A 13286-nucleotide genomic window follows, 5' to 3' on the forward strand; every position below is an offset into this window, starting at 1 on the left:
CCTCCCCTTTGAATCCCTCATAGACGAGAATAGAGACATGTCATGAAAATCGTGGCATATCTCTGCTGAGGATTCTGCTGGTGCATGTGGGCTGAGTGGACTCTGGAGGCCGATTAAGGTTGCCCCCCCAAAACACCTCTGGAATGCTTCTACCACTTTGATACAGCTGGGCACAGCATGGGAGTGTTGGTGTAGAGCCAGGCACAGTGGCTAGGTGTCCCAGGACCCCACAGCAGCTGGGTGCCGACGGATTTGCCCCTCTGCCTACAGTGCCCCAGGGAGGGCAGATCCACTGGTATGACCCCAGGCCACCTTCAGAGGGGGATATGCTCCCCCCCCCAGATTAGGCTGCCCACCTCTCATCTAATACACTTTTCCTAAGGCTATAGCTCTCACTGTTGCCGCATCTTTCTTTCTTGGGGCTTTCCCCACTTACCATTTGCGGCGTGCTACTCCCAGCGCGCTCCCGGCACGAGTGGTTTATGCTGCGGGGTTGCGTTTCCCACTGCCCGCGCTCTGCGCGGGGCAGTCAGAAGGTGCCGTTCCTTCAGCGCCAAAAATGACGCTCGTTGAAGGGGCGGGAGAGCGGCAGCATCGGGGCGGCTGCCGCCCTTGCAAATGGGGAGCGCTGCTGGACCCCGTGCTACTTTCCCAGAGTAGCGCGCAGCAAATGGTAAGTGGGGAAAGCCCCCATGTGTCCCACTTTCCCCATACAGCTCTGTTATTTACCTGAAGATTATATTTATCTTCAGTATAGTGAAAAGGTTCAGCTGCTAATTTCTTTACATTAAACCTCTATTAATGGAACAGGACATTTTTCTCCAGATCTGTTAGCAATCTAACTGTCAATTAGGGGGTGGGGGGTTTGCAGGAGAATTCTCAGTTAGGTGTTTTATTTCTGGTTTCCCTTCACCTGCCTCTATACAGAACCAGGCAGAAAGAGCAAGAAATAAGTCATGAATTAGAGCTGGAAAACTGTTGCAAGATTCCCTCCTGTGGCTTCAGTTTACTGACCTAGTAGCTAGTCTTTTAGACTATGTTCTGGACCTCCTCAGTCTTCAAAATCAGAATCCACAAAGGTTTAAATTCAAAAGGATTAAGAGGTAAACATATCTTACTCATAGTTTTTTTCAAGGTTGAATACACAGTACTCAGTGTGGTGTAGTGGTTAAGAGTGGTGGACTCTAATCTGGAGAACCTGGTTTGATTCACCACTCCTACACATGAAGCCTGCCGGGTGACCTTGAGCTAGTCACAGTTCTTTAGAATTCTCTCTGCCCCACGTACATTACAAATTGTCTTGTGGGGAGAGGAAGGGAAAAGAGTTTGTAAGAAGCTTGGTGACTCCTTACAGAAGAGAAGGGCAGGTATAAATCCAAATTCTTCTCCTTCTTCAGTAAAAAATATCCCTAGGTAGATTTCTTATTGCCTTTGCAATGCACACTTAATTATCCTCTTCCACCATTTTTCTTTTCACCTTGCTTCCTCCTTTTCTTTCTCTGAATTAATACCTTGTTCTCCAGGTTCTCATTTATCCTCATGTGCCTAGTGCCCTGAGATGCATCCATTGTCCCTCTTTTAAGAGCCGTCTGGATTGTTCTATTGAAATGTTTCTCTGGGCACATCTTATACAATGTGGCACAAGTGTGTAAAATGTGGAAAGCCTCACCTTCTGAAAGCAGCCAGTCTGTTAATTTGCATACATTCTCTGTGGAAGGGAGAGGCTAAGAAGGCATAATATCAGACTGACAGTTGGGAGTGACAGTTAAACAGTCTTTCCTTGAGAGCCGTGAGTAATTTTGCCTAAACAATAATCTTCAAGATTTAGGGTATTCTTCATTTCTTGTACTAGACAAAGGTGAAGGAAAAAAACCTGATTTTACCTGGATCTGCTACTTTTCATAGGACGTAGTAAACTGGGAAGTTTTGGTTTTGAGATTAGGTTGCTGCATTGCTTAAGATTTGCTGGGTTCGAAAGCTTCTGTGGTTATTCTTCTCTAGTAAATAAGTCATCCTTTCCCTCAGAGGAACTGTTAAAATTTAGTTTACTTACTTTGTGTGTAAACACAAAGTAACTTTTTCTCACATTTTACAGATTGCAGGCAGAATAGTTAAGGATGTCTGAACTGAACAGATCTCTAGCATCCTGATGTCCTGGGACATCTTTCTGTTCAGTTTCCCTAACTAAGGCCGTTTCCACATGGCAGCGGAAACGGCCGGGTCGGCGCTTCTCGCTCCGACCCGAAGACACTGGGACCATCCGCACGGACGGTCCCGGGAAGAGGCGGGCAGCCGGCGCCGCGGAGCGCCGGCGCCTGCACGACCCGGCTTGTCCCTGGGCCTGCTCGAGCGGCGCAGGGCAGGGGGCCGTGTCCCCAGGCCTCGGCGACGCGCCGGAGGCCCAGGGACAAGGTGAGTGCCGGGTGGGGGAGTCAAAGTGAAGCCGCTGCCGTTCGCTCGGCAGCGGCTTCACTGCGACGTTTCCCCAAAAAGAGCGCTAGGAAGCGCTCTGGGGAAACGCCGGCTCCAGGCCGGGCGGGCGGCGCGAGGGCGGCGCGGCTGCGCTGCAGCTGCGCCCCTCGTGCGAATGGTGGCCTGGAGATGGTGTTTTTACCGTCTCCAGGCCGTCATTTTCTGCCCGTGCGGAAACGGCCTATGTTGCTAAAATGGAGGATTCATTTGCTATGTCACTGCCATTTTAACTGAGTCAAAGCAATGACCTGTGTAGCATTATACTTTGAAATTCTGCTGGCTTTCAAATCCAGCTTTCTGAGATCTCAGGCTGCGAAGTTTTCCAGGCTGCGAAGTTTTCCAGTTCTGATACTTGAGGTCCTTCAACTGAAATGAGAGGGTTGAACTGATAGTTACTGAATAAAATCTAAGCTTAAGAAACCACCTGTTGATATTTACGGAATGGAGATGAATTCCTGTACATTAAAGGTGCAAAATGTGATGATGTCGTAGAGGAGGGGCATGTGATGGACAAGTTAGGTTCTGCCTCTCCCTAAGAACAACCAATGGCAGCTGACAGAAGACTGGTGAGAGTGATAGTTGAAATTAGTTAGTAGTATAGCTGAGAGTGGGAGTGATTAAGGCTGACTGGAGAAAAGGTCAACTTGTAATGAAGAATCCCAAATGTCCAACTAAGGAAACAGTTCAGAAGTTCAACTGAAAAGACACTTTATAACCTTTAACTGATTTCTTCCAGTTTTATGTTTGTTTGTTTTTAAAGAGTTCAAAACAGTGGCTTGGAAAACATTGCTTGGGCTTTACGCTGTGGCTCACTTCCTCCCTCCTCAATGTTTTTCATGCCCAGGTGATGAAGAGTTAGTCCAAGAGGTACTCTTTGATGCTGTAGTAACTGCACCCATGGAAGCCTACTGGACATCTTTGATTCTCAACTTGGCTGAGTAAGTAAGCTGGTGAATTATAGGGGGGGTACACATGGAGCACTTGGGGACCTCTCTGGCAAGGCCCCCAGTCAGACCCTTTAATCTGGAACGGGCCAGCCATGCAAATGTGGAGGCTGCTGATGTTTCTCCTGATCTTCTGTGCTGGCACTGTGGGAGAGCTGGCCTTTTGCTGGTATTGGAGCTCTAGCGAATGCTTGACCTCACTGTCTCCTGGAGTAGGCCTACTATTAAAGTTGGGTCAGGGAAAGCAGGTTTGTAAGCACAGCCTTACTAGATGAACCTGCATTCGATGTTGTATTAAAATCTGGACAAAGCTTCTCCTTTTGTTGCCCCCTGTAGTTTTATTCACTTTGTTACTTTGTTACAAAAGGTACAATTTCATGCCAGAGTCTCATTCTATCATGGCTATTGTTCCATCTACCCGCCCTGATTACTGAAACTACTTTCAGTCCATAGAGGGATACACTAGTAGTCCAGTACGTGTCCACTGTGAGTTTGGGAGCATATAACTATATTTCAATCGTCTGTGCTTACCAAAAGAATTAGCTTCAGCAAACAAAAATGCTTCTTTAAGTTTGATGGGACTGTGAGGCATTTCTGGTTTATTGAGGTGAATCCAGCATTCTCCACGTACTTCTTCCTCCAACAGAAGAGCCACTTATTGTGGAGAATGGTTTCTAAGGCCCTTTCTGCACACGTGCAGAAATGGACCTCCACCGGCATAAATTATATTGGTGGAGGCTCAGGGACTGTTCGCACCATAGCGTGCGAGCAGCCCCAATTTCCTCCCCAGCAGGAGAAGCGGCTCCGCATGGAGCCATCTCTCCTTCGGTCCCCTCCACTCACCTCTTCTGGCAGTGTCGCTCTGGAGGGCTGGAGGGACATGCCCACGCTACCCTCCGACCTCCAGCGTGGCCGTGTCCCTCCAGCCCTCCAGAGCGACGCTGCCAGAAGAGGTGAGTGGAGGGGATGGGGAAAACAGCATCTTCCCGCCGGTGCTGTTCACACCGCACCAGCGGGAAGACGCTGCTGTTCAAAAACCTCGCGATGGTGTTTTTTCCGTCCCTAGGATGCTGTTATTTGGCCGTGTGGAAACAGCCTTAGATTGGAGGAAGTCTTCAAACTTAAACTAGAAGGAAAGGTGGGGTATAACTATTGTAGTAAATTAATAAACTTTGCTTAGTTGAATGGAAGGACGGGGTGGGATCTGCCCCACCTTTTCATTTTATCAGACATAAGAACATAAGAACATAAGAACTAGCCTGCTGGATCAGACCAGAGTCCATCTAGTCCAGCATTCTGCTACTCGCAGTGGCCCACCAGGTGCCTTTGGGAGCTCACATGCAGGATGTGAAAGCAATGGCCTTCTGCTGCTGCTGCTCCTGAGCACCTGGTCTGCTAAGGCATTAGCAATCTGAGATCAAGGAGGATCAAGATTGGTAGCCATAGATTGACTTCTCCTCCATAAATCTGTCCAAGCCCTTTTTAAAGCTATCCAGGTTAGTGGCCATCACCACCTCCTGTGGCAGCATATTCCAAACACCAATCACACGTTGCGTGAAGAAGTGTTTCCTTTTATTAGTCCTAATTCTTCCCCCCAGCATTTTCAATGAATGCCCCCTGGTTCTAGTATTGTGAGAAAGAGAGAAAAATTTCTCTGTCAACATTTTCTACCCCATTCATAATTTTATAGACTTCAATCATATCCCCCCTCAGACGTCTCCTCTCCAAACTAAAGAGTCCCAAACGCTGCAGCCTCTCCTCATAAGGAAGGTGCTCCAATCCTTCAATCATCCTCGTTGCCCTTCTCTGCACTTTTCTATCTCTTCGATATCCTTTTGAGATGTGGCGACCAGAACTGAACACAGTACTCCAAGTGCGGTCGCACCACGGCTTTATATAAGGGCATGACAATCTTTGCAGTTTTATTCTCAATTCCTTTTCCTAATTATCCCCAGCATAGAGTTTGCCTTTTTCACCGCTGCCATGCATTGAGTTGACATTCCCAGGGAACTATCAACTAAGACGCAGAAATCCCTTTCCTGGTCTGTGACTGATAGCACTGACCCCTGTAGCGTGTATGTGAAGTTTGGATTTTTTGCCCCTACGTGCATCACTTTACATTTCTACATTTAACTGCATTTGCCATTTCTTAGCCCACTCACCTAATTTATCAAGGTCCGCTTGGATCTCTTCGCAATCCTTTGTGGTTCTTATCTCCCTACATAATTTGGTATCATCTGCAAACTTGGCCACCACACTACCCACCCCTACTTCCAGGTCATTTATGAATAAGTTAAAGAGCACTGGTCCCAAAACGGATCCTTGGGGGACACCACTCCCTACATCTCTCCATTGTGAGAACTTCCCATTTATACCCACCCTTTGTTTCCTGTTCCTCAACCAGTTTTTAATCCATAGGAGGACTTCCCCTCTTATTCCTTCATTGCTGAGTTTTCTCAACAGTCTCTGGTGAGGAACTTTGTCAAAAGCCTTTTGGAAATCCAAGTAGACAATGTCCACTGGTTCCCCCCTTATCCACATGTCTGTTTACACCCTCAAAGAACTCTAGTAAGTTTGTAAGACAGGACTTGCCTCTACAAAAGCCATGCTGACTCTTCCTCAGCAGGTCTTGCTTTTCTACATGTTTAATAATTTTATCTTTAATGATAGATTCTACTAATTTACTAATTCTACTAATTTACCAGGAACAGATGTCAAACTGACTGGCCTGTAATTTCCCGGGTCCCCCCTAGACCCTTTCTTAAAGATTGGTGTGACATTGGCCATCTTCCAGTCTTCAGGGATGGAGCCTGATTTCAGGGATAAGTTGCATATTAATGTGAGAACATCAGCAATTTCATGCTTGAGCTCTTTAAGAACTCTTGGATGAATGCAATCTGGGCCAGGGGATTTGGTAGCATTTAGTTTATCAATGGCTGCCAGAACTTCTTCCTTGTCTACCACTAACTTCGCTAGTTCCTCGGATTCACCTCCTAAGAAGCTTGGTTCAGGTGCAGGAATTTTCCTCACCTCCTCTTGGGTGAAGACAGATGCAAAGAATTCATTCAGCTTCTCTGCAATCTCCCTGTCACCTTTTAGCACACCTTTTGTTCCTTCATCGTCTAACGGACCTACCGCTTCCCTAGCTGGCTTCCTGCTTTTGATGTACTTGAAGAACTGTTTGTTGCTAGTCTTGATGTTCGCAGCCATGCGTTCCTCATAATCCTTTTTTGCCTCCCTTACAGCTAACTTGCTTCTCTTTTGCCACCATTTGTGTTCTCTCTGGTATTCTTCATCAGTTAAGTTGGACTTCCATTTTCTAAAAGACATCTTTTTTTTCCTAATAATTACCTCAACCTCCCTTGTTAACCATGGTGGCTTTCTTTTGGACTGGGCGCTGCCTTTCCTAACCTGCGGAACACATTCCAGCTGAGCTTCCAGCAGACCATCTTCACCTCTTTCAAAAATCTGTTTTTTATGTCCCATGGTTGGTCTGACTGCAGAAGCAAAACAAAGGGGTTGTTTGATGATACTGTTTAGAAGGAAATATCTGAGAGTGCACTGTAGAATAACAACAACTGATTATGTACAAGGTGTTCGCTGTGTAGTGGAGAAGAATGCCCACCATGGCAAGACTTTTTGTATGTATGTCCCACTTTCACTTTCCACTTTCTCTGCAGAGAGCAAATTCAGTTATAGCATGATTTTAATTTTGCTTCGCTGCCAGATTTGCCAGTGGGCACAGCTTTGGCCCAGACCTCTTCCCTTTGCCCACAGCCAACCTACCTAGTCTTATCCCCTACCACCACCACTCCCTTGTGCTGCTTTGCACGGTTCTCCCTTGCCCTCGTCCTTTTGCGGTTTTGTAGTTTTCACACTGCCATTATCTCCCCCTCACTTCCCACCATAACAGACAATCAGTGTTTGGACAAAGTGTACAGATGCTTTATTCAAGACTTAATCTTAATTGTTTGCCTTTTTAATGTCAATATATTGATCTATCAGTAGATTGATAGATTGATATATCAATCTATTGATTAACTTGAACATAAAAATTAACTATTATTTTAAAAATTAAAGCCCACATGCATGATAGAGAACCCATGAAACATCACCCCCTGGACAAAAGCAAAAAGCCATCTAAAGGGTAATGCCTGCCCTGCTGCAAACAGGGTGGTGGGTAATAATGCCAAACATGCCCTGAAACAAAGACCCCTTCCGCTTATGCAGAATAATGCACTTTCAATCCACTTTCACTCCACTTTGAAGCTGGATTTTATTGTGCAGAATAGCAAACTCCACTTGCAAATAATTGTAGAAGTGGATTGAAAGTGCATTATTCTGCATGTGCGGAAGGGGCCAAAGACTCCCTGGCCAGTTCTCGTTGAAGTTGGGCTAACCTCGCTATGGGTAATTGGCCAACATAAGACAAATCCTGCTGGATCAGGCCAAGAGGGGCATATAACCCATTACCCAGGCGAAGCAAGGTCACTCAGAGATCATTTATTACTTCTTGCTGACTAGTTTGAAGTATGTATATGTCTGGGACTAGGTACGTAAAAAAGCAGTAAACCTAAGATTCTAGAGGGGCACCTATGGGATCAGCTAGAAACTTCTAGGAATCCTACAAGCAGGACATGAAGGCAAACAACTGCACTACCCTTTACTTCCCAGTTTCCAGAAGTTTCAGAGCTGTTATAGACCTGGGAATTTGCCTGACCCCTCTTAAAAGTAATCTTAGTAAAGTGACCCTCACCATATCTTGTAGAAGTAAAGTTCGTAAGTTAACTGTTCATCTCGTGAAGAATTGCTTTCTTTTGTCTTTCCTGAATTTACTGTTAATCAAGGACAGGTGACTTGTGTGTTACAGGAAGAGGTTTTTTCTGTACTCCCTTTTTTTTACCATAAACTGTTGTCCCGCACCAGCCTTGTTGAGATTTATCACTGTCTCCCTTTATTTGCAATGTACAAAGAAACAGTGATATGGAAGAGGGAGTGGAGATGGCTTTCATGGGAACTCGGGCTGGCCTCATGCGAAGTGCCTTCTATGTTGGAACTGAGAAGCTTTCTAACAGGTGAGTCTCCTGAACACACATTCCTATTCATGAAGATGCATGCCACTCAATACTTGCTCTGCTTTTTAAAATGTTGTTTTGGATTTTGCAGTAGTACAGTGACATAGCTACATCAGTCAAAAACAGCAGTTGTGTCTCTTTGTGAGCTTATAGTGGTCTCTTTGTTTCAGAGAAATGTGTCATTTGTTCATATGCAGTTTGGAAAAAGGATAATCTATGTTGTTCTTGCCTAATGCAGTGCAGATATAGGGTGGCTGTTTATTCTGTTACAGATCTTCCAGCCTATCAAAATGTACACGCTAGACAGTCTTGGCCAACTTTGGTGCTTGCTTTATGTCATGAATTAGCAGCTAGTGATCATTAATCAAAGTCACTGACAGCATAACTGTATCCTTTTCCTTAACAACTAATCCAAAGCTGTTTCACCCAGTTACTTCACCTCTTGCAGACACTGACCTCCACAGAGTTCTTCTGCAGATTTCAAAAGTTGCGTTGAATTAACTCAGTACAGGGATTCTGGTGCTGATTTCAGGATGCATTAAATCAGTAAACATCACAAACCATGTTGATCATGGTAGTAGGTGGCTGGCTATGTCCTTTCTGGGAAAATCAGGAGCCAACTTAGCCTCCCACCTAACACTCAGTTGCCAGCTTTCCATGTGTATATTGCTTTCATTTGTCACAGAATCAGGAGTTGCTCCCTCCTCTCTGTATTAATCTGTGATCATCTGTGAAATGCTGAAAAATTCCCAAGGATCCAGGTTTCACTGGAGCCTAGATTAGTCTCTACGTTGCCTTGGAATAAATTTCAAATGTCAGGATTCACACCTAAACCATCTGAAGGAGACACGGGTTGCTAAACACAATTGCCCTAATCCATTATGGGTTGCCCTAGTACAGCCCAAGCTTCTGCATGGTTATTGCATTAATAAGGGATCATGTGCACAAATGTGGGTTTCCTGTGTCCATCTGACTCCTGGGACTGTTTAGAAAATTAGCACTACTGCAGATCTTTGAAGTCAGCACTTTAATATCCGGATCTCTGAACGCCTCACAGACAAAACTAAATATACCGTTGTATACTTGTAACAACTCTGTTCTGCCATTAAAGGTCACTGCATGAGCAATGCTGTTTTTCCACTTGTTGTATTTATTCACTCTGTAATAGCTTGCATAGTTTTTAAAACAGATTGCTTTCACCCCTGTAAATTACAGATATACTAAGGGAAAATATCCGTATAATCTATCATATTTTACCTATAATATTTTATCATACTTAACTGTTTAGAGTAAACACTACATGCAATCTGCAAAATGCCAGGCTGTGTAGTACATGGCACATTAGTATTCAAGCATGTGTATTTATATGCATATTCACTTAGAATCAAGATGCATCTTCCTCCACCAGCACCCCCCACCCTCAGTTACAGAGATTCAGGAGATGTTTTGAAGCCTTTAGGATAGTAATTCTGCATGCCAATATTATATTTAAAGGCAATTGTAAATGGCAAAATAGAAAAAGAACAGGGACAATATTCACATAAGGTAGGTAGTAGAGACTGTTCCTGGTACATGGGTGCCATTGGAGTGTATATACCTCTGGCAAGGGACATCTAAGTGTCTTTGTCCTGGGATATATCATCAAGGCAAGCTTGATCTGTCACCTTTCAGTTTATGAACAATGCTCTGCCAAAGGCAACAAAAGAAATAACTGACAACCCGTTGATTGGGTTTTCAAATCAGCAGTCTCTTTGCTTGAGTGTAAGGATGCTGGTTGCTTGTACAGTGAAGCCTGTTAACTTTCCTGCTGTGTCCATTGTCTGGAGAAACTGTATCTCCCTTAGTTAGCATGTGACACCTGCTGCTACCAAAACACCAGTAACCAGATCCTTTCCAATTGCATGTGGCAGTGTCTGTTAGTACATGCACAATGCAGATATTAATAACAGAATCCCTTCAGTAATGGATACTGCTACAGCTTCTCTTGAGTAATGTGACCAGAAGCCTCACTAGTTTCACTGTCCTGCCCTGCAGTCCTCATACAAATTCACCTTTAAAATCAGTCAAGAAGAACTGCTCAGGTGACACAGTGGAGTGCTATGTGCCATGGGTGAAGGGGAAAGTGCTTACCAACCATGCACTAGCTGCTTGAAATGCAAATGGCTGTGATGAACTGTGGAAGAACAAGAAGTGGTATCCTGTCTCACACAGTGGCCAACTCAGGAGGGCCATCAAATGGCACAGAGCTGAAAGCCTTCCCTGAGATAGCCTCCTGACACAGATATTCTAAGGTTTACTGCCTCTGAACGTCAAGATTCCTGCTAGCCTGTATGTCCCTTTAGTTCCTTTTAGTAAGTATCTGTTTGCCTTATGGAGCCAGTAGTTTGCACCACACTACGTAAACATTCTTCTTTACGGGAGGCAGGGAGGGAGGGAAGGCAGCCAGTAGTGGTGTGGTGTAAATCAGCAGATCCACTTGTGATCCCTGCCACTTGTGATCCTCTGTCTCCTCACCTGTTTTTCCTGCCGTCTGTGTCCTAGTGTTTATTTGGGCCAGTTGGTTTTTATTCTCGCTGATACCAGTTGGTCTGAAAAGGAACCATCCTGTTTTCCTTCTTGCTGATGGTGCGTTGCTGTGAACAGGCTGGTTCAGGTTAGTTTGAGGTGACCAACAGTGCCACCTAGAGGAAAAAGGTTTTACAATCTGGATTTCCTATCCCTGGGGGGTTTAAATCCTGGAACACTTCAGATTTGGGTACCACTAATTTTCACAAAGCAAATATATGTACTGCTTTAATTACATTTCTGAAGGTTCTTTTTTAAAAAAAAAAAATCTTAATCTCTATGCGTGAGTTGTTGATAAAGGAGACTATCTATATGCAAAACCAAAAACTTATCAACCAGTTGTAGGTTGGGGACAGCATAAATGTATCCAGCAGTGCAGAAATCCATGTGTATCTGCATGATTTATTCCATATGTGACCCATATGCACAATCTGCACCCAAGCTTCACTCTATACTAGGAACTATTTCCCAGTGGACACAACAGACTGCATGTTGCTGCTATAGTTCTCTGGATTAGGACAATTGGCTACGCTCTTACAGCTTTGGGGCCGAAAAAGCATACAAGTTAACAGGTGAAGTTGCCACAACATGCCTGTAATCATGAGTAAAAAGTTCAGCAAACAGTTCACTTACATACACTCACGCACAGGACGAATTATATTTAGTATCTGTGTTTATAGATGTCTAATTAACAAACATTTACTGACATTCAGCTCAAAGCTTTAATCTTTTTTTCTTTCTGTCCCTGAGGACTTGAATTCTGGCATGAATTTATTGCCATAGCATAATTAAAGTGACACGGGGCCAATTTCAGTTGATGAAAACAAGTTACTAAAGCTCACGGTGATTTTCAGAAAGACATGAAGGGCCCAGTGCAATCAAAAGTTAGTTATGAATAACTTGTCCCATTGATTTCAATCAGACTGAAGGACAATTCACGTTGGTTGTATTAGGGCTAAACATAGAAGGCTCAGTGGATTAAAACTGATTTTTATCTAGGGTAAGTTTATGCTTTGTTGCCATGAACTTTGTTAGCCAACTTTGTGGCATAGTGGTTAAGAATGACAGGTTGTAATCTGGAGAACCGGGTTTGATTCCCCACTCCTCCGCATGACTGGCAGATTCTAATCTGGAAAACCAAGTTTGTTTCCTCCCTCTTCCACATGAGCAGCAGACTCTAATCCAGACAACCAGGTTTGATTCCCCACTTCTCCCTGCTGGGTGGCCTTGGGCTAGTCAGAGTCCTCTCAGTACTCTCTCAGCCCCACCTACCTTCTTAATATTTCCATGGAATATTCTTGAGAAGCTAAGGTAGGGTTGCCAGCTCTGGGTTGGGAAAATTGGCATGTGGGGATTGGAGTTGTGGTGTCTGGGTTGGAGATTTGGCATGTGGGGCCAGAGCAGAGGTGAAGCGCTCACGGGAAATGTGGGGTCACATGTCCCCGGGCGCATGCCAGCTGGTCACATGGGGGGTGGAGAATCGTCCTCACACACCCCTCCCCTCAGCCCCGCCAGGTTGCTCCTTCAGCCTGGCGGGTTGTGGCTAAGGGGGGCCAACGGTGGTCCAGCCAGGTAAGTGGGACATTCCCCCCCACACACCTCTGGGCCAGAGGGTGGGGTTTGGAGAAAAGAAGGCCCTCAGCAGGGTATAATACCATGGAGCCCACCTTTTAAAGTGGCCATTTTCTCCAGGAGAACTGATTTGTGCTATCTGGAGGTCAGTTGTTGTCATAGGAGATCTCCAGCCACCACCTGGAGATTGGCAATCTTAGTTTAGTGGCATTCCTAACATCTCTGGAAGACTCATAATGCAGATGGACATATAGGATATTAGACCGGATTATTTTTCTGTTGCCAAACCAGTTTATTTCAGTAAAGTCAAGGACTTGTTAATCTCGCTTATGCAAATAGTCTGTGAAGCTTCCAGATGTCTAGCTAATCAGGAATTTGGGTAAACAGAAACTCTATGTGCAGAAATCTGTCTAGACATTGATAGCTCAGGAGCAGACAATGACTTTTCTGTGGTATAGGCACCCATTTTGTTTACTTTGTCCCCCAAACAAAATGTTTTGAACACCTTGGCCTCATCCCTTATCCTGATTGTGTTGTGTGCCTTTAAAACAACAAAATGCTTGTTATTGGGAATGGGGAATAGAAACAGACCTTTAAAAAAATACAGCGGAAGTCTGGCTAAGCATATTATGTCTCCCTGAATCCTACCTGGTAGGCA

The 13286-nt window shown here is 44.8% G+C and overlaps 1 protein-coding gene across 4 annotated transcripts in view; it reads left to right on the forward strand.

Annotated features, from left to right (window-relative positions):
* The window catches only part of CACNA2D4 (calcium voltage-gated channel auxiliary subunit alpha2delta 4), a 197073-nt gene that overhangs the window by 74435 nt on the left and 109352 nt on the right, over positions 1-13286 (forward strand). For all 4 annotated transcript variants that reach the window (XM_048499810.1, XM_048499812.1, XM_048499811.1 and 1 more), the window contains 2 exons: positions 3317-3410; positions 8390-8491. In XM_048499810.1, coding sequence (XP_048355767.1) covers positions 3317-3410; positions 8390-8491 — 196 coding nt within the window. The remainder of the gene's footprint in view (positions 1-3316; positions 3411-8389; positions 8492-13286) is intronic.

Source organism: Sphaerodactylus townsendi, linkage group LG06 (genome assembly GCF_021028975.2).
Source record: "Sphaerodactylus townsendi isolate TG3544 linkage group LG06, MPM_Stown_v2.3, whole genome shotgun sequence".
Taxonomy (NCBI): domain Eukaryota; kingdom Metazoa; phylum Chordata; class Lepidosauria; order Squamata; family Sphaerodactylidae; genus Sphaerodactylus; species Sphaerodactylus townsendi.